The sequence below is a fragment of the Meles meles genome, chromosome 7 (assembly GCF_922984935.1).
Source record: "Meles meles chromosome 7, mMelMel3.1 paternal haplotype, whole genome shotgun sequence".
NCBI classification, from domain to species: Eukaryota; Metazoa; Chordata; class Mammalia; order Carnivora; family Mustelidae; genus Meles; species Meles meles.
In genome coordinates, this window is record NC_060072.1 from 135,247,399 (window position 1) to 135,273,722 (window position 26,324).

General features: G+C 40.3%; 1 protein-coding gene across 1 annotated transcript in view; it reads left to right on the forward strand.

Moving 5' to 3' along the window:
• The window catches only part of MYO3A (myosin IIIA), a 230,683-nt gene that overhangs the window by 22,994 nt on the left and 181,365 nt on the right, over nt 1-26,324 (forward strand). Inside the window, exons 3-7 of the mRNA XM_046012977.1 lie at nt 2,151-2,255; nt 2,822-2,921; nt 19,887-19,963; nt 22,580-22,725; nt 25,355-25,420. Of these exons, the coding sequence (XP_045868933.1) occupies nt 2,151-2,255; nt 2,822-2,921; nt 19,887-19,963; nt 22,580-22,725; nt 25,355-25,420 (494 nt within the window). The remainder of the gene's footprint in view (nt 1-2,150; nt 2,256-2,821; nt 2,922-19,886; nt 19,964-22,579; nt 22,726-25,354; nt 25,421-26,324) is intronic.

Below are 26,324 nucleotides of genomic sequence, written 5' to 3' on the forward strand. Positions count from 1 at the left end.
GTAAATTATATCTCAATATACCTCATTTCAAAAAACAAAGTGAGAATTTATTACAAAAAAATCCTGTATTCTAACCTTGACTCAATGGGAAAAACAACGGTTTGAAATAAAAGTTGACTAGAGAAAATAAAATTTAAACTGCTCAGTGTGAATTACAAGGTTGCATTAGTTCTTCCTGTATTTCATTTTTTACTTTATTTCCTGCACATGCTTTAGGGTTCCTTTATCCCCCACCCCCAACATTCCAGCTCCTTCCTCTTGAGTTAACATAATAGCCCCAGAAGATGCAGCCAAAAAGAACCCACACTTTGGAGAAATTGGAAAGGACATTTAGTTTCTCCACAGTGATTTTTAGATATTTTAAAACTGGCCCTAAAATTTGGTACTTTTTCTTTTCTTTTCTTCTTTCTTTCTTTTGAGAGAGAACAAGCAGGGGAGAGGCAGAAGGAGAAAGAGACAGAGAATCTTAAGGTGCCACACCTAACACAGAGCCTCATGCAGGGCTTGATCTCATGACCCCAAGATCATGACCTGCTTTGAAATCAAGAGTCAGACACAGCCAACTGAGCCACCCCAGCACCCCTAAAACTTGATTCTTTGAAAGTGCCATGCAATTGAAAGAATTTTGAATTTCTTTTCAATTTTGAGTAATTTTTTGAGCCAGTCATGCTAGGCCACAATGGGGGCAGTGTGACCCTGTTCTCTGCTGCCTAGACAGCAAGGGTCTTCTGTTTGTCCCACGAAACATTGTTACCCTTCCTGATGCAGAAGAAAATGCAGGTTTGGGAATGCTGGGGCTGTACTTCCTTTCTGAGCTGAAAGAAGTTTTCTTTGAATTAGAAAGACATGAGCTGCAAATTGGTTAAGTGCGAAGGCTCCATTCTAGAATCAGACTGTCCAAGTGCCTCTCTTAGCTCTATCACTACTGCATGATTTTTGCGAGTTACTTTATCATTTTGTGTCTCACTTTCCCAGTCTTTAATACGGAGATGATCATACCCTACTTAGGGAGAGATGAGGTATAGACTTAACGCATGTGAATGGATTAGAAGTGTCCCTGGCACAAAGTATGCACTCAACACATCTGAACTATGATTACCTAATCCATAATGCAGCAGAAGTGTTGGGTAAAAATCAAATTACCATGTTATGAAAAAGTTGGGGAGAAAATGTGTTCAGTATTTCAAACTAGGATGCCAGGGGTTTATGATGTCCTCTGACCTATTTTCTCTGCCTCTATTTAGGTTAGAGAGTCAGGGAAATTATGGCTTTTAGCTTCTAGGCACTGGTAACAAAGGCAGGCAGGAGAGGAGGATGAAAGGTCAGGGTCAGACCATGGACCAGGGCCCCAGAGGAGAATCAGGGCAGAAGGTAGAGGCTAAAGGGTCAGAGATTAAAAGATCAAGTACTCAATGGGGTCCAAGCTTTGCTGGGACTATTTACCTAATTATTGTCCCTCTTGTATTCCAGGGCTAATATTGGTGCTTTTCTGTTTTGCAAATCTGCAGGTCTTTTGAAACTTTTCTGTGTACCTAGCATAACCCTTGTATGAAAAATCCTTTACCGTGGTCTTCCTTTTGTTTTTTCACTTAGGTTCCCCTACTTTTGTGGGGGTGGGGAGGGAGGAAACGAAAGAGCCTGAAGAAGCATGGTATTTAAAAGAGTTACCTGAAATGTTATTTGTTGTCCTTATTTTATGCATTCTGAAATTTTGCCAGAAAGGGGGGCGTGTTTTTAAATGAATGTATACACAAAATAGTACGTAGCCTTGTATTGAGGTCATGGAATCTTCTTGCACTATTAATGAAACAATCAGAAATCAGGACTACTTTTTTTTTTTTAAGCCCTAGATCCTAAAACTGGGGACTAATTTGTGGAATCAATTATTCTCCTTGAATTTAAAAATCAAGCCCAGGGCTTCTCTAAAAAAGTAACTCACATGAAAACTGTTTTCTAATAATTAATTGCATGTTAGTACAATTTGCATGTTCATTTATGAAGCCATAAATGGTATCACCGTAAAGATGGTGAGAGTAATCATTTGAAACAAAACATCGAGACAGTTTCAAAAAGTTGTTTTCAGAAAACCTTTTAGAGCAAGTACTTAAAATGTCATATCCATTTTAATATCTTGGAATATTCCTTTATAGCTGTGCAATGGAGGATCAGTAGCTGATCTTGTGAAGGGATTTCTGAAGAGGGGCCAAAGAATGAGTGAACCCATAATTGCCTATATTTTACATGAAGCACTGTTGGTAAGGCAATTTAAACTGGTCATGCATTAATTATGAGGCAGTCTTCGTTCAATAAAAAACGTGGATCCCAATTTTAGAAAAATATCACTGCATTAGTATTGATTGATGCAAGAGTATAGGCAGAATCTGAAATGTTTGGCATTACTACTTCCTTGTTTTATCAGAAACCTACCCTCCCTACATGTTAGCACAACCCTGAGTTCTCATGTCCTACCTATACTTCCGAGACTGATTGTGATAAAGGCAGATACTGTGTATTTTTTTACTAATTGGTTTTTATTTGCCATTATTTAAAATAAATATACAGAATGTTTCCTCTACTGAGATCAACACATTTTTAATGAAGTATTTGATAAGAATTAAGGAAGAGGGTGCTCTAGTTTATGAATTTATATAAACTCCACAGCAGAAATGAGGTACTTTGATTTGACTCATTCATTGCGAAACATATTAAGACTCTTTGAGTGTTAATTTTGACATGTATTTCTGATTGATTTTGCACAAATGCAACCCTCTGAAAAATGTTTGATGCTTTCTGTAAAAGTCTTCTATTTCCCACCCCTTAGGGACTTCAGCATTTGCATAACAACAAAACCATCCACCGCGATGTAAAAGGAAATAACATTCTGTTGACCACTGAAGGTGGAGTCAAACTCGTAGACTTTGGTAAGTGTGGCTGAAAATGCATGAGTTTTCTGTAAAATGAGTAGTTACAATAAAGATTTGATCATTTTCCATCAGCCTCGCTTTCTAGGCACAGAAAGTGGAGAAAAAATAGTGTCCCACTGAGGTAAGAAAGTGCACAGATATTTTTGTAAATTATCTTCTGGGAATCTCAGTGAGAGATTTCCAGAAGAAAGGGTGACTCTTCAAGCCAGCGAACTTGTGCCCATAACACCACGGTGGTAGTCGGCGTGGTTGATGGTCTAAAATCGACAGCCCCCAAAATGATTACACTAGGCCCTGTGTGGTAGTCCCACGGCCCTTATTAGGTGCTTTACAAATGGGCATGGGTCCAAATGCAGCATTTTGAGGCATGAGGGGAAACCTTGAAAGGTCTCTAGGAAAATTGTTTCCGTCCTAAGGAGGCACCGGGAGAGGTTGTCTCTTTTCTTTCTCGGGTTCCTGTCTGTCTTGCTGCCATGTGTGAACATGCTGCGGCCATCTTCCTTCATCCTGAGCTGCTCCATCCCAAAAAGACAGCTGTCCTGAGAGAGGCAGAGCTGAGAGGCAGGAAGAACGAGGGTCCTCAGTGGTAGAATTGAGCCACCGAATCAACTCATTCTGGTACCTGCCCTAACTCTGGACCTTTTGTCATGTGAGAAAATAAATTTCTGTATTTACCAAGCCAGATGGGTTTCTGTGTCATAGCCAAAGGACAACACATCAGTTATCCCCTGTTCATCTGGGTGGTTACTTAGCAGTGTGACCATGTCCTTCCACAGTTCCTCCTGTTGGATTCCTGTGAGTGTGCTGCTCCCGGGACAGTGGGCCGCATGATTCTAGAACACGTCCATGTTGAGTGTCCTTCAGTCACCTTTCCCTTACTCTAACTGGGGAAGGTGTTCCTCTTGGTGCTTCTTTACTCTTTATATTCCTCCCATTTTGTGTTTATCTCATAAGATTTTCATTATCTATTAGGTCCTTTTCCTTTGATAAAAATACTTAGAAATGTAGATAGGGTCTTTCAGAAGTAGAGTTTTGTCTTATTTTATTTTGTAGACCTAATGGTTTGGGTGTAGTAGTTCAGGGAGTAATAGTTGAATGAATGAATATTACTTCAGTTTGCATTTTGGAAACAAGCTTAGGGAAGGTGGAAGTTAATTGAGTTTAATATTCGAGTGTGTAGCTCCATAGTCATCTGGCTAACCCCGGAATGAATTCCAGAGCATCTAGAGAGGAGCCAATGAATCGCATGTCCTTCAAACAGCCATGCATGTACCTTTTTTTTTCCCCCTCAAGTGAGCTTTTGAAAACTGCTGAGCAACAGTGAGCTTGACAGTGAATTTCTTTTTTTTTTTAAAGATTTATTTATTTATTTATTTGACAGACAGAGATCACAAGTAGGCAGAGAGGCAGGCAGAGAGAGAGGAGGAAGCAGGCTTCCTGCCGAGCAGAGAGCCCGATGCGGGGCTTGATCCCAGAACCCTGGGATCATGACCTGAGCCGAAGGCAGAGGCTCTAACCCATTGAGCCACCCAGGTGCCCCTTGACAGTGAATTTCTGATGAACAGCTGGGATGCAGCTAGTCTGTGTTGCTGGTTGAGCTCAGAGCTGTGTGTTTGAACAGTCTGGCTGCGTTAGGATACTAAGAGCAACTTGTGCTGGAAGTGGAAAAGAACAACAAAACATTTTACCTTGCTCCAGAGGAAGGGTCATTCTCTTCAGTCATGGAAGAAAAACTGGTAAACCAAGTAGCTTTGAGAAATGCACCTTCTTGGGGCACCCTCCAAAGTAGCCGAGATTAAAATCATATACCTAAATAATAAAGTGACCTTTTATGTGATACCTTTGTAAATAATTGCAAGTTGGGAAACTGACAAAGGGAGGGCTTTGGTTCTGGACGAATTGAGTTACAGACTTTATTTTCAGCAACAGTTAGAAAAGAGGGCCAGTCACCTACTCTGTGTGTTCACAGCGCCGGATACTAAAATGCTATTATTTGCATATAAGATAATGCTTATATTTCTGTTCTCCGTGGTAAGAGGGCTTGGATTCAGTTTGCCTAAAACCATTTGTCGGTTTCCAAAGGAATTAAAACCTGGGGGGGGGAGGAGTTGCAAGCCTAGTGAAACTCCTCAAGGGCAGAAGGGGCCAGGTGTGATAAGCCACAACCGGCAGAATTACACTGAAAACCCATGTCCTCATGTAACGCTGAAATCAAAGGTTCAGGGAAGGCCGCAGCTGGCAGTAAAGCGTTTTAGGATACCTTTCATTTGAATTTCTCACCTCACAAAATCAACAGTGAGCTCGTTATTGGCTCCCAAAGGACTGTGCCCAGATGCCTGCCAGTCCTCGGAATGTCCCAGTGGAGCTTCACCAACTCAGCCATCCCCAGAAATCTGCTTCATACCCCGAGTTTCTTCTCTTCGAAGAAGTCACCAGTCTGGTTTTGTGGCTTAAGTCAGAAATCGTAGGCTCATTCGAGTCTTCCTTCCTCTTCGCCTCCCACATCTACAACTAGTCCAAAGCTCTGTCTATTACATGTGTCCCCAGACTCCACCTCTCTGGCTTCTCTCTAGTCCTGGCCATCATCTCCCACCTGACCTCCTCCGCTTTACTTTCCTAAACTCCCTACGTCCAGTCTTTGTCCCTTCCTTCCAGTCCATTCTCTGCACTGTAACCTGGGGGGACACTTTCGGAAAGTGTGGCTGATCCTGGTCCGGTCTTGCTCAGTATTCTGGTCATTGGCGTCCACCAGCCCTTGCGTAGGCCTTTGCCTTATGATTGTCTTGTGGCAAGACCCAGGCTACCTCTCGAGAAAAGTCTGTCTGAATTGTTTTGTCTTCTCTTTAGCATACAGGGGAAATTTCCAGGGATACCCCAAAGTGTTCCACCCAAGCGAGAGCAGGAAGAAGAGGGGAACCCTTTCCAGTTCTAGGGAGATTGTGGAAAGATGAAACAGAGAAAGAGGCAGGAGAGTGAGAAGAGATTTCTAAAAGTGAAGCTGACAGCGAGGGCGGGAAGAGGCGGTCACCCACATGCTCCCCACCCTCGTCATCCACGTTCCAGGGAGGACACTGCTGCAGACTGGAGCAAGCAATGTCCTTGTCGTTTACACCTGGACCTGTAAAGTGGTTCAGTAGAAGTACTCAAGTCGAGCTTCCTCCAACCCTGCCCTTAGTGTCCAGAAGCCCAAAAGTCCCTGAGGACCTGGGAAGTTCCTAGACGGGTTGCTCGGATTGGGCAGTGAGGCGCAGAGCAGATCCCCTGGGCTGGTCAGAACAGCAGGCACAGCCAGACCGCGGAGTGTTCTCAGCGATTCCTGAAGCCAGCGTGAGCCTGAGTCTGCCAGGGAGCCCCAGGGAGCCCCGCCTGCATGCAGAGAGTGGACCGCAAACTCAGCTGATGCCAGCACCAGCCAGGGAGGCCAGTAGGGTGCCTGGCAGCTGGGCAGACACACGGGCACGAGGTCCCCACGGTTAGAGACCCTCCACACCCAAGGACCCTCCCTCATCCTGTACACATGGTCCCATCTTCAGGAGGGAGGAAGGAGTCGGGATGCCATCGGAGAGATGGACCAGATAGTTTTATCCAAAGGAGACTGGATTCTGTATGAAAGGTCTTTATAGGTTTATTAGATCTGACTAAGGTTTCCTGCCCTCCCTGCCAGCAGGTAGAGGCATAAAGAGAGGCCACAGCAGAGGCAAATGGAAGAAACTACAGTTGCTCTGGTGTCTTAGTGCAGTGTTATTAAATGTTGTGACCGGTTACAGACATGATGGGTTCCTTGCCTAGAAACCTCCCTTCACCCCTACACCCAGCTGACTTCTGTTTGCCTGGCGGAGTACCCCAACATCCCACACTCTGTTTAGCCAACAGTTGTCACACTTGATTGTACTCATATGTTTAATGTGACCACCTTCCCTGCTAAGCTGGAGGCTTCGTGGTGCCATGGTCTCTGGTCTAGCACTTGGTCCCCAGAGCCAAACATGGTCCCAACACCCTGAAAGTGTTCAGTAAATACTTTCAAATGAGTGGATGAATGAGAGGCAAAATTTTCCACAGGACCTCAAAATGCTCATCTATAAGTAGGAAAAAGAGTATTCTCTATCTCAGATGGTTGATTGCTGTGAAAAATAAATTGCATTAAAAAAAAAAGAAAAATAAATTGCATGATACAAGCAAACTACTTAGTATAATTATTGACATTTTATTGTTGTAAAAACGTGAGCTATTACCACTATCATGAATTCGAGTTCTCCCTTAACCCCTAGCTCAGTGCTGTGAGCTCTGTAAGTACTTGATAAATAGTAACTAAATATTTTTAAAAATAGTTGCTAAATACTGAAAATAGGAGTTCCCAAAATAACTTCTTTCTGTTTGAAAAATAAAAAGTAGTCCTTTGCTAGAATAAATTTGGCATTATTTTAAGTATTATATTAAACTACTTAATTATACTAAAAGTACGATTCAGTTGGCTAATGCTCCTTATGGATATAGCCTTTACGAAAACCTTTTTTGTTGTTGCTCAATGGATATGTTTTTATAGAAATCCCCCAGACACCTCAGAAAGTAAAAAGACAAGGGAGCTTGTAAATGTTTATTAATGAAATACATTAGCAGTCACTCGTATATAATCAATCAATAAATAATATGATCTCCCAGGAGGTAAACCCCTTTAGGCAAATAGACTGATGTCTGGAAAAGCAGTCCTTATCTGGACTGGAAAATGAAAGAGAGACAGAATTTGAAGGGCAGTTCCCGGTTCTCATTTCAATGATTTCTCTCTGGGGAACTTCATTTCTAATAGGATAGTTAACATTTCAATACAAAAGTACAGAACGTACTTCTTGTGATTTATTTAGACACTGTTCTTATGACAGAATATTTTATGGCTTTAAATCTCTTATTACCTACATGCCCAATTTTAGACCAAATCCCCCATGAGTAATGTAGGTCAAAGTGAAGTTGTGATTTATTTATTAATCACCCACTTCTAGCATCCAGTGAGGCAGTCGTACCTGAACTTAAAGACTGTGAAGTTCCTTCCATTCCTTCCTTTCTTCCCAAACCATTCAGAATAAAAGAGTTGGGGGCGGGTGCTGGTGGGCAGGCAGAGGAGTGTGGGGTGGGCTCGCCCTGTGGTTTGGGCCTGAAGGGGAGGAGAAAGGCATCCATGTCAGGAGGAGGGTGGTAGCCGTGCTTGGCATGGAGTGTTGAGCCCCCAAGTGGGGCAAGGAGAGCATCTGTCTGGAGAGATAGTGATGACCCCACATCAGACTGTCAGAGCCGAAGCTAGATACGAAGGACGTCTGTGTAGGGGGTCAAGAGGGACACAAGAGATTGTTACATGAAGGGGAATTAATACCATCAGGAAATATAATAAGAACAATGGGAGCCAGGTTTCTTAATGTTGTAGAAAAGAATTACAAATATGGAAAGGAAGAAAACTGAACCCCCAGGGGTGTTAGAGATTGGAATCACAGGCGTCAGTGTGAACTCATGGCTTTCAAAATACAGACAAATATAAAATAAATATAAAAATAAATATGATGGAATGTGCATGTAGGATGGGCATGTATGGGTGTGTGCGTACATATTATTTAGCTCTTTCCACTAAGAGGACTAGCAAACATTGATGCCCTAAGAGCAAACCCATCAAGCACCTAGCTCTTGTTTTTTTTAAATATAATTCTCAACCAAGAGGAAGCCAGGGTTCTTGGCTATTATGGACTATACAGGATGAACCTGGAACTTAATGTGCTGAAAAAGAAGGAAATATTAAAAGAATGATGGAGACATATCAAAAGGACACAAAGCCAAATTAAAGGAATTCTCACTGAGCAAATCTGGGAAAATTTGAGCCGCAAAATAATCGTGATAGTAATGATGGTAACCCATTGAATAAAACAGATATCTATTAATCCATAGCTGCATACTTATATCTATAAATAAATGAATGGAAAGAAACTTTTCCTTGCAGAAGAATGCCAACTAATAAATACAGAAGGAATAACGAAGTTTTTTAAATTATCATTTGGCGATCATCGTAGTAATAATTAATTCATCCTAAAACTTCAGTGGATCCTAAACTAATGCTTTAAGTTTTGACTAGAAATAGTCTATTTACATAGTCTTAAAATATTTCATAAAATACATAATTACAAAAGAGAAACAAAAACTCTACAGAAGGGGCACGTGGGTGGCTCAGACCCAGTTAAGCATTTGCCTGCAGATCAGGTCACGATCCCAGGGTCCTGGGATCCAGCCCCAGGCCAGGCTCTCTGCTCCCCTGCTGCTCCCCCTGCTTGTGTGTGCTCTCTCTTTGTCAAAGAAATAAGTAAAATCTTAAAAAGAAAGGAAGGGAGGGAAGGAGGCAGGGTGAAAGAAAGAGAGAGGGAGAGAGAGAAAGAAACTTTACAGAACAGGAGCCTGGCAGACAAAACTTAATCAATTGATCAGCATGAACACAGCCAGGAATGGGGCAAGTGACAGTCACCTCCCATCTGCTAGGATGCAATGGAATGACCTCAGTGTCATTGTCATGATATCGCCACCAGAAATACACTCGTGAGGGAATATCTGATAAATCCAAATTCAGGAACATTCTACAAAGTGTCACAGTCACACAATTCAAGGAAAGATTAAAGAACTCCTCCAGATTGAAGGAAGCTAAATGCACATGGCAGCTAAATGTGACACGTGATCCCGGATTGGATCCTTTTGTTGTAAGGACAGACATATGTGGAACAATTGATGAATCTTGAATAGGGTCTGTAGGTTAGATGGTAGAAATGTATCAGTGCTCATCTCCTGACTTTGTTAGTCATACACTTGGTATGTAGGGGAATGTCCTTGTTTGTAGCAGTCATACACTAAAGTCTTTGAGGGGTAAAGGGACATCCCATGGCCTACGTACTTTTCAATGGTGAAGGAAAGAAGTTATTTGTACCTCCCCGACCAACTTTTCTCTAAGGTTGAAATTATATCAAAAAACTTTTTAAACTGTGGAATAGAGTTGGAGATTTACTACTGAAGTAGAAAGATGTTTATATACAGGTCTAAAGATATTTCATATGTATGTATATGTGTGTGTATATATATGTGTGTATTGGTAGCTGGGTGTTATGAATCTTGAAAATGTGAGATTTAGTGCTTTATAGAAAGAAATAATGGAAAAAATGAGGAAAAAGGACCATTTTTAAAAGTTGGCAGAGCTTTAGAATTTTCATACTTATAAAAAAACCCAATATTTCACTCAGCTAGAATTTATTTTTTGTACTTTGGGGAGGTGACCTTTATTTGAAAGAAATGACATTTGTAATTCCTTCGTTATCTACAGCAGAACCATGACTAAATGGGCTATTTGTTTTATGGCTTTGTGGTTCCAGCTGAACCTATAGGCTTACGTATTCCAAACTGAACATTTTCCAAAGCTGAATTAAGTTATTTAACATCATAGGTTATGTTATATGTCTCAGTCAAGGGTCTTGTAGTTGTAGGGACAAGAAAACCAAACGAGCTCCCCAAAAGTAAGACACAAAGGACAAGATAGGAAGAACAGGACTCAAAGGATTGGAACCGACAGAAAAATGGAAGGCAAGAACCACAACCACTTGCTGTCTCTTGCTTTCTCACTGGAGAAACCAAATCTCTCCTCTCTGGTCTCTCTCCAGACCAGCCTCTGGAGTTTTCATGTTGCCCATCAAGGCTACTTGAAAGAGTAGCCTCAGCCTTCTCAGTCTCTGTGGCCTCTGGGTCCAATGGCAATAGCTAACCTGGCCTGGATTTTTAGCACCCCAAGCAAAAGGAGTTTGGAGTAGAAGAAGGAGCTCAGTTGGACAAGCTGGGTCAGATACTCTCCTTTGATTCAGTTAATCATGACCAGGGAATGGGGTGACACGGTACAAGCAAGCCTCCTTGAGCCATCCCGTTTTGCAAGTAGCTGTGAATAAAGAAAGATTTTTTAAAAAGAGGGTTGTGAAAAAGGAAAGACAAAGATATTTTCTAAATATTCTAGATAACTTGTTTTCTTATGGATGTGCATGGCCGTATATTCCAAAAGATGGTCAAAATTTTAGTTTTTAATTGTTGAAGTTAAATTACATGAAGTATACCAAAAAATTCTGTTATGAAGTCAAGAATGGATTTCCAATGTTTTGAAAGAGTTTTTATTTGGTAACAGAGAAAACTTTATATCTAGAGACTTACCCAACATAAAGCAATCTACTTACCTCAGTGCAGCTGTAGAAATTTTAATAAGAGTACCAGGTATGCCTCTCTTGTAGTAATAGTAAAGTCTGATGACTTTAGGTGAATTAAAGAGGACTTTTCTTATATATTTTTAAGAATCATCCATCCCTCCCTCCCTTCCTCTGTCCTTTCTCTCTCTCTCCTTTTCTTTCTTTCTTTCTTTCTTTCTTTCTTTCTTTCTTTCTTTCTTTCTTTCTCTCTTTCTTCTTTTGAGATGGAGAGGGGAGGAACAGAGGGAGTAGGAGAGGAAGCATCATAAGCCAGGCATGGAGCCTGACGTGGGGCTTGACCTCACAACCCTGAAATCATGACCTGAGCAGAAATCAAGAGTCTGATGCTTAACCAACAGCCGTACAGGCACCCCCAGTTTTTCTTACTATAAAGTAATTGTTTCAGACTAAAATTATATGATCTTAATCTGTAATTCTAAAATTTCAATTCCTGAAAAGCTTTAAGCAAAAAGACTTCTATGGTGGAACAGAAGACAGGACAATGGGAGAGGTAATTGGGAATAAAAAGGAAGGAAAAAATAAGAAGGGACCAGTGATCATAGTGGACCATATGTAAGGAGTATTCTATATACAGCTGGCCCTTGAACAGCACAGGTTTGAATGTACGGATTCACTTATTTGTAATACAGTATAGTAATGTGAGTGTATTTCTCTTCTTTTTTAAAAATATTTTTTTTATTTGTTTGAGAAAGAGCACAAGCAGGAGGAGCAGAAGGAGAGGGAGAGAGAGAATTTCCGTCAGGCTCCATGCTCGGTGCGGAGCTGATGTGGGGCTCGATCCTAAGACCCTGAGATCATGACCTGAGCTAAAACCAAGAGTCAGTCACTTAACTGAGCGAGCCAGCCAGGCACCCCTGTGATTTTCTTAATAACATTTTCCTTTCTCCAGCTTACTCTGCCGTACAAAGGCAGTATATAACATATATGACATGCAAAATATGTGGCAATTGACTATGTTATTGGTAAGTTTTCAGGTCAACAGCAGGCTATTAGCAGTTAAGTTTTTAGTGAGTCAAGTTATATGCATATTTTCGACTATATGTGGGGGTTGGCACTCCTAGGCCCCACATTGTTCAAGGGTCGACTGTACTCAACTCTCTGTAACTGAGGTTCAATGCTATGCCTCTATATACACGCACAAAGTCATATGGAATCAAATGACACATACAGCTCAAAGTGTGTGGTTTATCTGTTCAAAGCCAAGGAGTTGGCAGTGAGCAGGGTAATCTTGATGTCTTTAGAGAAAGCACTACACACTCTGCATACACAGTGTGAGCTGAGTATTAAAAAAAGGGAAAGATCTAGTGCCAGGTAGACTGGAGAGAGGACAGATTTCCAAGGGAAATCATGTTAGTATGGATAGGAGTAGTGGTTGCAGAGTCACTTACCTTGTATCTTCTTTAGACTTGTTAAAAGCTAAAGCTGGAGATAACCTTGAACGCCATTGGGTATATTAAGTATAAGAATGTCAGGAGGTTTTTTGATATCCCTTATATGCAAAACATTATGTGAATGTGAATTTCCTAATGAGAACGTATAAAGCTTTCACAAAACTCACTAAGCAGTTTGTGACCCCCAAAATCATAAAGAGTCATTGATTAACCTCAGTCTCCTGACCTAACAATGACGAAACAGAAGCCTGAGCCTACCATGAGATGGATCTGAATGGAACCTCGTTGCTCACCTGACCTCTGTTAAGTCCCTGCTCTGACTGGTAGAGCACAGTGACATTTGGGGTCTCCTGGAACTGGTGTCAATTCAGATCTAGTCTCTAGAAATCCTGCAAAAGTCTGATTATTTCCTTTTCCCCAGTGCACAGACACCCTGGTAAAAGGCCATTGGTCCCTTTGGGGAAGGCTGGGAGGCAGTTTAACAGTGTACATTTTGGGCAATATACTTGGGTCCCTTTCTCAAGGGGTGACCTCCCCTTCGAGAGGTTCTGGGTCTGTAAACCAGCTCAAATTTTGGGACTGATGGAGGGGCCATGACTGGTTTGATGATTCAAGTGAGCCTTTTGTTCATTTAACATGGAATTATTTTGCTTGTTCAAATTAAGGAAAGAATTTAGTAGGCGTCCCATCTATTTCACTTTTCCTAACAGCAAGGTCAGCTAGGAAACAGCACTGGTCTCTGCAGTTCAGAGACTTCTGATGACTGCTTTGGCCCTGCCACCCGTTATGGTAACTGCCCACCTTGTACTTGGCCACTGAGGACCACCAGCTGGCCCCTGCCACTCTGTGATCCAATTACTCCCACCGCACTTAGCTTTCCTAATTTGGTGGCAGCAGCTCCTAATGTAAGTTTTAGCCTACACGGAAGAATGGTAATAGAACTCTCAAGGATGCTGGGGCTCCCCTCAAAAATGGGTTTCTCACAGTTATGTTGAAAGCCGTCCTCTGGATGCTCGTAGTATCCAGTGAGTAGCTGAAATGAAGTGAGTAGCTCTGAAATGAAGAATCCACTCTAAAATTCTAGTCTTCCTAAGTCTTTGAATCTCTCCTCTAGAGTAAACCAGTATGGTTCTGGCATTTCAAGATCATTTACTAGGTCAACTTTTTCGTCCATGTCCGAGCCAACCCGCCAACACTTTCTGACTTTCTAAGCTGCAATATTAAATGCAAAGTCTCTGCTTAGTGGGTCTGTCGGGAAGTTCAGCCTGATCCAAGTCATTCCTTCCTCCATCATCCCACCCCCTTAATAGGGAGATTCTAGGTTTGGCTTTCATTAATCTCAACTCTGTATCGACTGGAGAGAAGGGGCTCTTTCAAGGGCAGACATAGAAGGTTTCAGGTCATTATGCAGCCCTGGAGCTGGAAATTTGAATCCCTGAGTTCATCCTTCTTTTTCTCCTCACTTTGTCCAGCGACATGAGTAGAAACCAGCCAGTTTCATTATATTCATTACTTTGACAAAATGCCCAGCGATACCTCCCTGAACCATGCCTCTTGTCAGTGTTTAATTAGAAGTCTCCAGTGCTGGCATTTTGTGTACCTCTATCACCACATCATACCCCAGACTCATCTTTAAGATTCTGTTCCTCTAAGAACTATTCTCAGTACCAGAATCTGTATCAGCCAGAGTTCTCCAGAGAAACAGAATCAACAAACTATGGTGGCGGGGGGGGAGGAGTTTGACTTGTTTTAAGGAAATGGTTCATGTGACTATGGAAGCTTGGGGACTCCAAAATGTGATGTTAAGCTGGCAGGCTGAAGACCCAGGGAAAAGTTACAGTTTGAGTCCAAAGGTAGGCTGCTGGCAGAAGTCCTTCTTACCCAGTGGAGGTCAGCCTTTGTTCTGTTAAGGCCCTTTACTTACTGACCGAGGCTTACCCATGGTGTGGAGGATAATCTGCTTAATTCACAGTTAATTTCATCCAGAACATACGTCACAGAAACATCCGGAATAATGGTTGACCAAATATTTGGGTACCATGCCCAGATTCATCTTCACACTGTCTTAACTTCCTCAACACAATGAGGATGTTGGGGGCGCCTGGGTGGCTCAGTGGGTTAAAGCCTCTGCTTTCAGCTCAGGTCATGATCCCAGGGTCCTGGGATCCAGGCCCACATCGGGCTCTCTGCCTGCCCCTCTGCCTACTTGTGATCTCTGTCAAATAAATAAATAAAATCTTTAAAAAAAAATGAGGATATTGAATTGTATAATAAATTTTAAGGACTCTTCTTATTGAAAAAAAATCGTATTTTTAGAATTTCAATTCTCATTCCTGCAGTATTTTATTTTTAGCAACAACAACAAAATCCCATGCTCTTCCCTTTGCCCTCTTTAGATGTCAGGGGGTTTGCTGTATGGTTATAGCAAATCAGGTTTCCCGAAGTTGTCTGGTCTGTTGAAACCACGTTGGAAACCATATATTTCATGTTTCTTCTGACTCCCTAAGGCTCTCAGAGATCTCTTGGCACGTTTTTTTCTTCCTAGAAGTAGCACTTAGACAATAGGGAACAGAGTTGCTGTACAACAGTCAAACAGCCAGGAAGCCTTGTTGGAAGGGCCTAAAACAGCATGAAAATTTCAATATAATCAAAGCACAGGGCTTAAGAATCATTAACATACACCTTCTTAATGTGCCTGAGGCTTTGACTTTCAATGGATCATTGTTCTCTCTTCTAGCCTGTTTTCTGTTCAGCACTATTTCCCTCTGGCCTCCTGTTCCTTCCAATAGCCTCTCACTATCCCAACTTTCTGCCTGGAATTTTCCAACCTTTTAGCATCTTACCCCTTGAAATGCTTACATAACTGTTTACTTTGGTGACTTAGTCCATTATTTCCTCTCTGGACAAGATGCTTTTCCTAATCTTCTTTACTTCCTAGGCCTCCTGAACTTGTAATTTGGATTCCTGTTGCCTTTTAAAGTAATTTATGGCAATCGTTAATAGAATTTTGCATTTTTCTACCTTCTTAGCTACTTTTCTTGTGAGAATTCATACCAAATCAAAATGCCATTTGTCCTCAGGAAACTTACTTTTCTCTTCAGCTGAAGTTTACTAAGCTGAAAATGAACACATTAGACTTTATGACCGATAAGTTGCCCTCTAGCGTCAAAGCTATTTGGTTGTGTTGGTAAAATGATGTTGAGGTTTAAGAAAGATTACAGAAACATTCAACACACACATGAAATTTGGCAAAGGTCTTCTTTTTTTTTTTTTTTAAGATTTTTTTTTTTTAATTTGACAGACCGAGAGAGATCACAAGTAGGCAAAGAGGCAGGCAGAGAGAGAGGAGGAAGCAGGCTCCCTGCTGAGCAGAGAGTCCGATGCGGGGCTCGATCCCAAGACCCTGAGATCATGACCTGAGCCAAAGGCAGAAGCTTTAAACCAATGAGCCACCCAGGCGCCCCTGGCAAAGGTCTTCTGTCACTCTTTCCTAGTTGTGTGTCTTGTTTTTAATGTTAATATCATCCAATATTATCAGACTCAAGTGTTACTTTTTCTTTTAAGATTTTATTTATATTTTGAGAGAGGTGTTTGAGAGAGAGAGAGAGAAAGCACACAAGCAGGGGGAGGGACAGAGGAAGAGGGAGAAGCAGAATCCCTGCTGAGCAAGGAGCCTGATGCTGGGCTCAGTCCCAGGACCCCAAGATCATGACCTGAGCTGAAGACACATGCTTAACCAACTGAGCCACCCAGGTGCCCTGACCCACAGGTTTTTTATTCTACCTAGTGGCATTGTTCCTTTTTCACTTATTTGAGACTTTTTGTTTTTCTTCTTCACATTCTGGGCTACAGTTTTCTTGTTGATAGTTTTACAGTGTCTTTTTCCTGTATGGAAATCAGGTGTAAAACATTCTTTGTGCAGGATCCCAAAAGCCACTTAATGATATGTGAGACCCCAAGAACACTGTAATTCCTTAACCCACATTCTGACCAGTGGTCTTTGAAGGGGGTGTCAATGCCAGCATGCTTGCAGGGCATGGGGGTGCAGAAGAAATACCCATACTAATTATGACACAGTCATAATACAGTTGTTATTTAATCTCGTTCTTTAAAATTATCTTTATGTGCTTCAGAATGCAAAAGTTAATATAATAGTAAATATATGGAGAATATCTATAGCCATATGTATATTTGTATGTTTACTTACAAGTTTCTTCTTCTTTGGGATGTGTGATTAAAGAGTTTGGAGGTTGGGGCGCCTGGGTGGCTCAGTGGGTTAAAGCCTCTGCCTTCGGCTCAGGTCATGATCCCAGCGTCCTGGGATCGAGCCCAACGTCGGGCTCTCTGCTCAGTGGAGAGTCTGCTTCCCTTCCTCTATCTCTCTGCCTGCCTCTGCCTGCTTGTGATCTCTGTCTGTCAAATAAATAAATAAAATCTTTAAAAAAAAATAAAGAGTTTGGAGGCCAAATGCTGTCCTAGAAAATTTTTAATCTCATAGTATCATATAAATGTAGTATAGTCTCATATTAATATAAAACCTAATAACTCATAGATTTTGTAAACCCATTGTTGACTGTTACTCTTATTAATTTGCTCCTTGTGTGTAAAATCATTTGGGTCTTATATTAGTTAGAGTTCCTTGCTTGTGAGCAGCAGAAACTAACTCTGACCAACTGAGGCAAGGATACTGAAGACAACACCGACAGGCTTACAAAGTCACTGGGAGAAGAAGCTGGGCCATCTGTCCTCCTAAGAAGGGCCATGGCAGCCCTTGTCCTCAGGGGCAGCATCACTTTGACCTTCAGGCCCTGCCATTGGATGACTATGCTCTAATTACCTCCTCCCTGAGAGTCCATTCCACTCAAGATTCACATTTCCAAGATAAAGAATCTGAATGGACTACCTTGGGTCACATATCACACCCTAAAAAACCTTTTTCTAGTATCTTTCCACATGTATTTATTTCCTGTGGAGTGTGGCAGGAAGGTCCTTTCCAAACATCCATGGTTATAAATTCAGACACCAGGACATGACTACTTGCTGAGAAATGTCACCCTAGTGATGTAATCTTTTCTTCATATTCAAAAAGAAAATAAATATATCACATGATTACTCTAAAAGGTCATTTTCCTGCCTGGAGCAAAACTTCTGATTTTTTATTTATTACTTGGTTGTGTTCTTTTTCCTTTCCCTTTACATTTCAGTTAAATGACATTTGAATTTTTAAACTTTAAGAAGTTGAGACAAAAATGTGCAACAGGATCAAGTATAATGTAAATCTAGATAGATAGATACCTTAGAATAAATCTCAGTAAATTTAGAATCAGTTTTAAATTGAATAGATTTTAACATCCATTGGCTGGGCACCCAGGGGGCTCAGTTGGTTAAGCATCTGACTTCAGCTCTGGTCCTGTTCCCAGGGTCCTGGGATCAGACTACATCTGGCTCCGTGCTCAGCACGGGGTCTGCTTGTCCCTTTCACTCTGCCCCTCCCACTGCTCATGCTCTCTCTCTCTCTCAAATAAATAAAATCTCAAAAAAATAAAATAAAATAAAATCCATGTGCTTTTCCCACTCATGTAAATAAATTACAATATTCTGATGGTCTCATAAAATCTGAGCTTAATCACTTCTTTTAATTTATAGAAAAAGACAATATGAAATGTTTAGATTTAAATTTAATTTTTCTAAAGGTTAAAATGCCTGGAGTAGAGGTGGAGGTAGGGGGTATATTCTGGAGAAATGTGCTGTTAAGCGATGATGCTCCTTCTTCAGATAAACTGCTAGAAAATATTTAAGAAACAATCTTCATGCACAGATTAGATCATCTCCCTTGAATTTGAAAAATTATTTAATGAGGATATTTTTTTCTGTCAAAAGATTAACTTTTCCAAAGACAGAATTTGAAGGCCATAGATTAAGATTCTGTTTGGGGCAGGATTTATACTATACATCGGTGGAATAAGTAGGTTAGGTCGTTGTGAGATGCAATTAATATGGCACTGAAACATACTGTCTACCCCTATGCCCAAGTATATTCCACAAATATTTAAGTGTATTTCCACCGCCAAAATACGCTTTTGGCTGAATATGGCCTTTGAGTTTCATGATAAATGTCAAATGCCAACTTGGAAGAATCAAATGTATCCAAATTTAAATCTTAATGAATGCCTTTGTCTTACTTGGCTTGTAAGATAAATAGACAGAGCCTACAATAACTGTGACAACCTGGGAGGTACTTTTCAAAACAGGGAAACCAGGGGATGCCTGGGTTACTCAGTCCGTTAAGCGTGCGACTCTTGGTTTCAGCTCAGGTCATGATCTCAGGGTTGTGAGATCAAGCCCTGCATTGGGTTCTAGGCTCAGCATGGAATCTGCTTGAGATTCTCTCTCTCTCTCTGCCTCTCCCCCTTCTCACTCTTACTCTTTCTATTTCTAAAATAAATAAAATCTTCAAAACAGGGAAATCAGGGAAGGGAAGTCCATGGTTTGGGTGTAACCCATCAAGTTCAGAGCAGGTTAAGGGAAGAGCACTGGACAGCCAGAGGTAACCAGGCCAGGCCTGCTGTCTGCATGAGGAACAGGAATGTAAAATGCAAGGACAGACTTTACTCCTAATCTTCTTAAAGTTCAATTATGATTATATCTAATCAGGTGTAATTAGTAGGATGACATGATTGAAATTTTTGGTTATAGCTCTTCATTGTAGTCCTTCCTTCTATAATCTCTCTAAAGGAGTAGAACTGATTGTATTTACATTATTGGATTAAATAGATACCGTTAATTTAAAACTTCTAGACAGGTGTGATTTTTCCAGAGTTGATCCTGTGATGGAAAATAATTTTATTCACATTCACGAATAACCTACTATGTGTGTACCACCATAGAAAAATTTTCAAACTCACCAGAATTTGGTAGTGGGCAAAGGGAGGAGGAGAGAGGGGAGGAGTCTTATCATTCAAATAACAATTACATGCCAAACTACGTAATATAGACAGACAGTTAAAAATATAGAAGGTCAAAAAATAAAGGTTAGTATGAGCAGGACCAGCTGTCAGCATAGAGGAATAAAACTTGAAATGGGGCTTTAAGGATAGAGATGTTGGATATGAGAAATAGAAAATTAGAGGACCATTCTGTATTTTGGTGATGAGGAAATCCTGACTTAGAATACTTTAATATGAAGTTCGAGTCCCATGGCAGCTTTAAAGGAACAGAATTTTAATGGTAGTTTGTAAGGAAATATACTGCCGTTGGAGTCTCTCTGCCTGAGTAATTAATGCAAGAATTGAAGTCTTGTGTCTTTCTTTCAGGTGTGTCTGCACAGCTCACCAGCACTCGGCACCGTCGGAACACTTCCGTAGGAACGCCATTTTGGATGGCTCCTGAGGTCAGATAGTTTTGAGAGGGACAGATGTAATATTTGATCTTTCCTGACTTTCCTTTTCATGCATACTCTATCTCCATATGTGTTTTGGAAGGTACTAGAAGAAAACGTCAGTTGTTTTTATGTAAGGTTTTTGCGTGTATGAGAAGGAACATGGGAGGTGTTCAGTTAATGGACTATGAATGAGCATGAATAAATGAAGGAGTGAATGAATGAATCAGTTGAGGTAAAGAGAAACTGCTTGCTGCCTTAATTTTTTAAATTAAATTTGCTTTTAATTGTTTAACATGAATCCATTTTATTAATATTATAATAAAAATATTAGGAAAATCCCTAGCCTTTAAGATCCAATTTGTGGTGACTAACCTGTATCACAGGTTCCTACATTGGGCCTGTCTTGCTTGGGGGCAACATTGAACTTAAATAGACTCTTTTCAAACTGTTACCTTTGGGAAGTTGTGGATGAACTGCCAAAATTGCTGAGGGAAAAAGTTTTCTAGAGTCCCATCTTCTCTCCACAGCCACTCTTAATGCCTTTAATCTTTTTAATTATGTTTATCCATAAAGAACACTTATGTTTGAAAGCTCTCTCTTCAACCTCTGGGAAATATTCTGCTATTTATTTACCGTTTTCCAGGGAGTCAAGGGCAAGAAGTGATTCAAATACTACATTAATATTGCAAAGCCTTAGAATGAAATGTGTTTGGGGATTAAACCCTTGTGTACTGTTTCTATTTTAATATTAATTCAATTAGTACTTGCAAGAAAGTGAAATGTAAATGGAATATAAAACATGGAGAAAGTATACATGATCTTTAGAATCTTAAAAATTCCAGTGGGTTCAAAAGCTTTTTTTTAAGATTTTATTTATTTGACACAGAGAGAAAGAGAGAGAGAGAGAGAGAGAGAGAGCACGCAGCACAAACAGGGGAATGGCAGGCAGAGGGAGAGAGAGAAGCAGACTCCCCACTGAGCAAGGAGCCCTATACAGGGCTCCATCCCGGGACCCTGAGATCATGACCTGAGCCAAACGAAGGCAGACACTTAACCAACTGAGCCAGCCAGGTGCCAGGTGCCCTGGATTCAAAACTTTTAAACTGGGTGTACATTGGAATAGAAATAGGAAGTGTGGTCATATAAAGAAAACCAAAATTGAGTAAGAGAATGTCAAGCGAGAGTTTCTTCAGTTTGTTCTGATATATCAGTAGTGTTTTAAAAGCTTATGAAAAAAATTTAAAAATGGGAAATTAATAAAATATAGGGATAATATCAAACAGTGCAGCTTATTTATGTATTTTAGTAATATAGAGAAACAATAATATAAATACTATGCTATATAATAATTATGTTATTACTTGATTAATATTAAATAGTTAATAACCTAGCTTTGTATTTTCCATGTTATAGTAACAAAGCCATTGTTAGGTATTTAAGTTTTCTTCTAGTTAAAAAAGCAATTTTGATTAGTGGATCTTGGAACCACTGTCTAAGTAAGAGAAAATATTTTGATCTATCTAAAATTTAATTACCAGAGTATTAATGAGTTAATAATTAAAATTGACACTCCTTAATATGTAATTACGAGACTGTCATTTTACTGATAAGTCATTATTTATTATTAGTAAGCCTCCAAACAAATTCTAGTTCTGCTTCCTCTGAAGGATGGAAGCCATCCTTCCCAGACTGGAGTCCGTGTATGTTTCAGGATGAAAGGGACTAGGGAAAGAGTGACCATGGTAGGTGACCCTGTCATTTTTACAAGCCACGATACTTTGCCGAGAAAAAGGGGATAGTATTTACAATAACACTAGGAAAACATAAACTAAGGATTTTTTAGGCAAATTGGAGCGTAAATTCACCCAAGCCTTTGGCGAGCTATTCTTAGACCACATATATGAAGTCATAAAATAACAACAACAAAAAACGTTGGTGGGGCAAAATACATTTTTATACTAAGAAACACCAAGAGACCCAACAGAAGAGAAAATTCATCTGAATGTGTTTTTTATTTTAAACAGCTTTATAGAGATATAATTCATCTACCAAAGAATTAACTCATTTAATGTGTACAGTTTAATGATTATTAACTGTATGTTCATAGGGTTGTGCAACTATCATCACAGTCTAATTTTAGAGCATTTTCTTTCCCCCAAAAAGAAACCCCTTACTCATTAGCAGTCACTCCCCATCTTCTCCCAAGCTGTCCTACGCTACACAACCACTAATCTGATTTTTGTCTATGGAATTGCCTCTTCTGGACATGTCATGTAGATGGAATCATAACAGTATGTGACCTTTGTGTCTGGCTTCTTTCTCTTAGTGTTTACACATGTTGTAGCATACATCAGTGGTCCGTTCCTTTTGATGGCTGAATAATATTCCATTGTATGTATGCACAGTATTTTTATTTACCCATCACCAGTTGATGGACATTTGACTTGTTTCCACTTTGGGGCTATTGTGAGTAAAACTTCTGTAAATATTTGTCACATGAATTTTTAATATAAAACTTGGGAAATTTCATGTTTACTTTTCTACAGTGTTTGCTAAAATCACAAACTTCACCCTGGTTTGTTTTTGTTTATTTATTTATTTATTTATTTTTGCATTTTCTGCTAGGTGATTGCATGTGAACAGCAATTGGATACCACTTATGATGCCAGGTGTGACACCTGGTCCCTGGGGATCACGGCCATCGAGCTAGGGGATGGAGAGCCTCCGCTAGCTGACCTGCATCCGATGAGAGCGCTCTTCAAAATTCCAAGGTCAGAGGACTAACGTGGGGGGTACGGTTTCTGTAGCCCATCTTTCTCCCTTCAGCCGGTGCTCATCAGGGAAATACTCAATGTATTTTAGCAAAGTGGGAGCACAGTAGCCTGGGATATCTTCTGAAATGCTGTATGTATTCAGCGGTTTCATTTCCCTAATCTAAGAAAGAGCTTTCTCTAGATACTTGGTGTGTCTTCCTTTTGCAGGGATTTGAGCTCTGGGAGCCGCAGTTTCTCCCACTCTTTCTCTATTCCCCAATTTGTCAGTCAGGCCCCGGGCTACCTTTAGTGCTACAGTGATTGACTTTGCTTCGCTCTATCAATCCAGTGATTTTTTTTTTTTTAACTACTTGTAAGACTTCTCTTTGGAGGTTTAAAATAATATCATTAATAAAATGAGACACAAAATTTACTGATACAATAGCGAAGACTTTAAATATGTTAATATTTGAACGTATTCATATAAAGCAGTAAACTTAGAATAATCCCTTTGGAGTCACGAAAGCACTTTCCTTTCTGTGTAGACCTTTCCCTTCAGTGGATATATTGACAAACGTTCACCCTGTCTATGCTATTACTCATTAAATATTATTTTATATATGTTTTGGTTAGTTCCTAGACATTTCAGAACACTGATTTGAAAAGACTGCCTATTTTTATTATATGTGTGTTCCCTTTTGAGGACTGTTTTAAGGATTATGCCTGGTACCATAGCCCCAGTAGAATGCACACCCAGGGTCTGGGGTGACAGGGGTCCAAGGCAGTGGAAAGGTGATAAGTTACATAGTTTTTTCAAACAAATTTTGTCACCCTAATGCCTATAGCACTTAGAACCATATACACAAAGCCCTGGGGAACAGTTCTCCCGTTCTAAAGAAATAATGCCAATATGTTACATTCATGTCGAAAGGGGTCTATTTGGACTATTTGGCACGTATTTAAATCAGTAGAAGACCAAAGAATTTGAATGCATTTTTCATTTTATCTTTGAACTTCCTTTCTGATCCCTATGTTCTGAATTATCATGACTTTATCATCCTTTACATAACAATTTCTAAGTACATCTCAGGTCTAGTTATTTGTGAAATATGCTGCTTGGTTGGTAAGTGGGGAAATAAGATTACAAAAAAGAACAGAAAACCTATGCCAAGTCTAAGGCATTTCATTAAATATGAGGAAAACAGAAAAGAAAAAATGTACATTTCCTGACTCGTAGTGTCGTCATTCAGTCTGTAAGATGAAGCACCACACTTCCTGAGCCGTTTTATTTATGGTTTAAACTACCAGAGTCAGCTGGATGCTGTGATTCTTGGTGATGTTTATTTATGGTTTAAACTACCAGAGTCAGCTGGATGCTGTGATTCTTGGTGATGACCCTGGATGGACAAGGAATGACACCATTGAGGTTTCTTGTACCTGTGAACAAGGTGCTTCTGGAAATTGCATATCCTTTTACTTACGTCCTCCTACTTCCGCCACCATTGTATCCCTAGCATGGAGGTCTTGGAACATGAGCTATAGAAATAACGAGAAAAAAAAATAAGGGCTCTGAAAAGCTACCCCGTTCTGAATGTTCTAAAATCATCAAAACTTTGTTGTACTCCAAGCAAGCCAATAAATCTTAGGAAATGTTCAGGAGGACAAGAAGCAAAGCAAGACTCTTGGGGAAGAGAATGACTTCTTTTAATGTGCAAATCAGCAATCTTCAGATAGTCCTAAGACTTGTACAATGAGCTCGAGGCATGATCTAGGGTAGATGAGTGGCTGCACTTTTCTTTAATGAGCCTGTACAAACTGTACACTAATTTCATTATAAGCTATTTAAGGAGTAATGCAGAACTGAAGACAAAGTGTTTTGATCCCACTAATGAAAACAAGGAGCTGTTAGGATTAGTGGAAAGAAGTATTTCAGCAAATTCAGCCATTATGGTTGATCAGTGCTGCTTGATGACAGGGTTAGATCAGCCTCATTTCCAAGGGATGTGCCTTCGTATTCATGAACATGCCAAAGAAGAACAAGATTTGTTTGGCTTTAAAATAACGGCAACTGATAACAAAATATTTTAAGTGGCATTCAGAGGTTTCCAGCTAATCATATTTTCCAGTTCCTTACTTCCATAACCTCGTTTCCAGCAGCAACAGAACAACTCCTACTAAAGGCATTCTACTCTGCTCTTGTCTGCTACGGTGTCCCTTGTACTCTGAATGATCCACCTTTCAGGTCACCTCTGTGTACCCTGGCTATTCCTCAGAGACTGCTGCAGGACTCAAGTTAAAAAAAATAATAAAAATTTTAAAATTCCCCAGTATTCGCTGTTTCTATTTCTATGCCAAGTTTAGATGTTTCCCTCTAGGGCACTCAGGTAAAAGGAAAAAGATTCCTTAAAAGAAAAAAATTATCAGAAAAATTGGGTCATATATTAAGTGCTCCCTGAGAAACAAGGAAGCTGTCATTTTATACAAAGAAAGCTTAATAACTAATCATCTGTCTTTGAATCAGAAAATTGTGGTCATGCTTGATTATGCCTGGCAGAACCCCCAGTCGCTCTCATGCTCTAGTCTGTTCAGCTCTGACTCACCGACTGAACAATGTGCACAATCCAACCTTGGTTCTTATTTTTTCCAGGAATCCACCCCCCAAACTAAGGCAGCCTGAGATATGGTCAGCAGAATTCAATGACTTCATTAGCAAGTGAGTAACAATAGAGTCTTCTTTAAAAAAACCAAGAGATACCATCTGCTAGAACTTGGAAATGTGCTTTTTACAACACTTCTGAATCTCCTCCTTATTTCTTACCTATTGAACAGCCCCAGAGGGTGTCCACTATTGTCTACAAAACTAGCATTTGTACTGTCTTCTGAATGTTCGGTGAATCCATTATTGCTCAAATAATGATCTTAGGGTCATGTTCATGTGCTTAAAGATAACTATGCCTCTGAGGTTGCTTCATGGTCCATGAACACATCCTTCCATCTACCTGCTTTTTGCCAAGTCACACCCTCCCATCTCCCACCTACTCACCCACCGTTGGTTCAGCCCACTATTTTTAACCCTTTGTTTACATCCCACTATTTTTAACCCTTTGTTTATCTGCATCACTCATTCCCTTCACAGTTGGAATTTTCATTGTAGTCGCTGAATCAGATAATTGTTCGATAAAATACTTATTATTTGAAATTCAGTGAACATTTTTAATCTGACAAATATTTAGCACAAGGGCAGTGCCTCTGCGCAAGCCACTGGAAGATATGAGTCAACAGTTTCTGAATATCTGCCCCACAAACCTGTTATCACAATTTTGTTATGTCCTCACCGTAAATAACAATAATATTGATAATGATAATAAATAAGGTAAGGGATGACTCCAGGTTGTAAATGGGAGACAGGGGACATTAAGATTACATGTGTCAGGGCATCTAGGTGGCTCAGTTGGTTAAGTGTCTGTCTTTGGTTCAGGTCATGATCCCAGGACCCTGTGATCGAGCCCCAGGTTGGGCTTCCTGCTTAGCAGGGAGTCTGCTTCTCTCTCTGCTGCTCCCCCTGCTCATGCTCTCTCTCAAATAAATAAATAAAATTCCCCTTCCCCCAAAAAAGA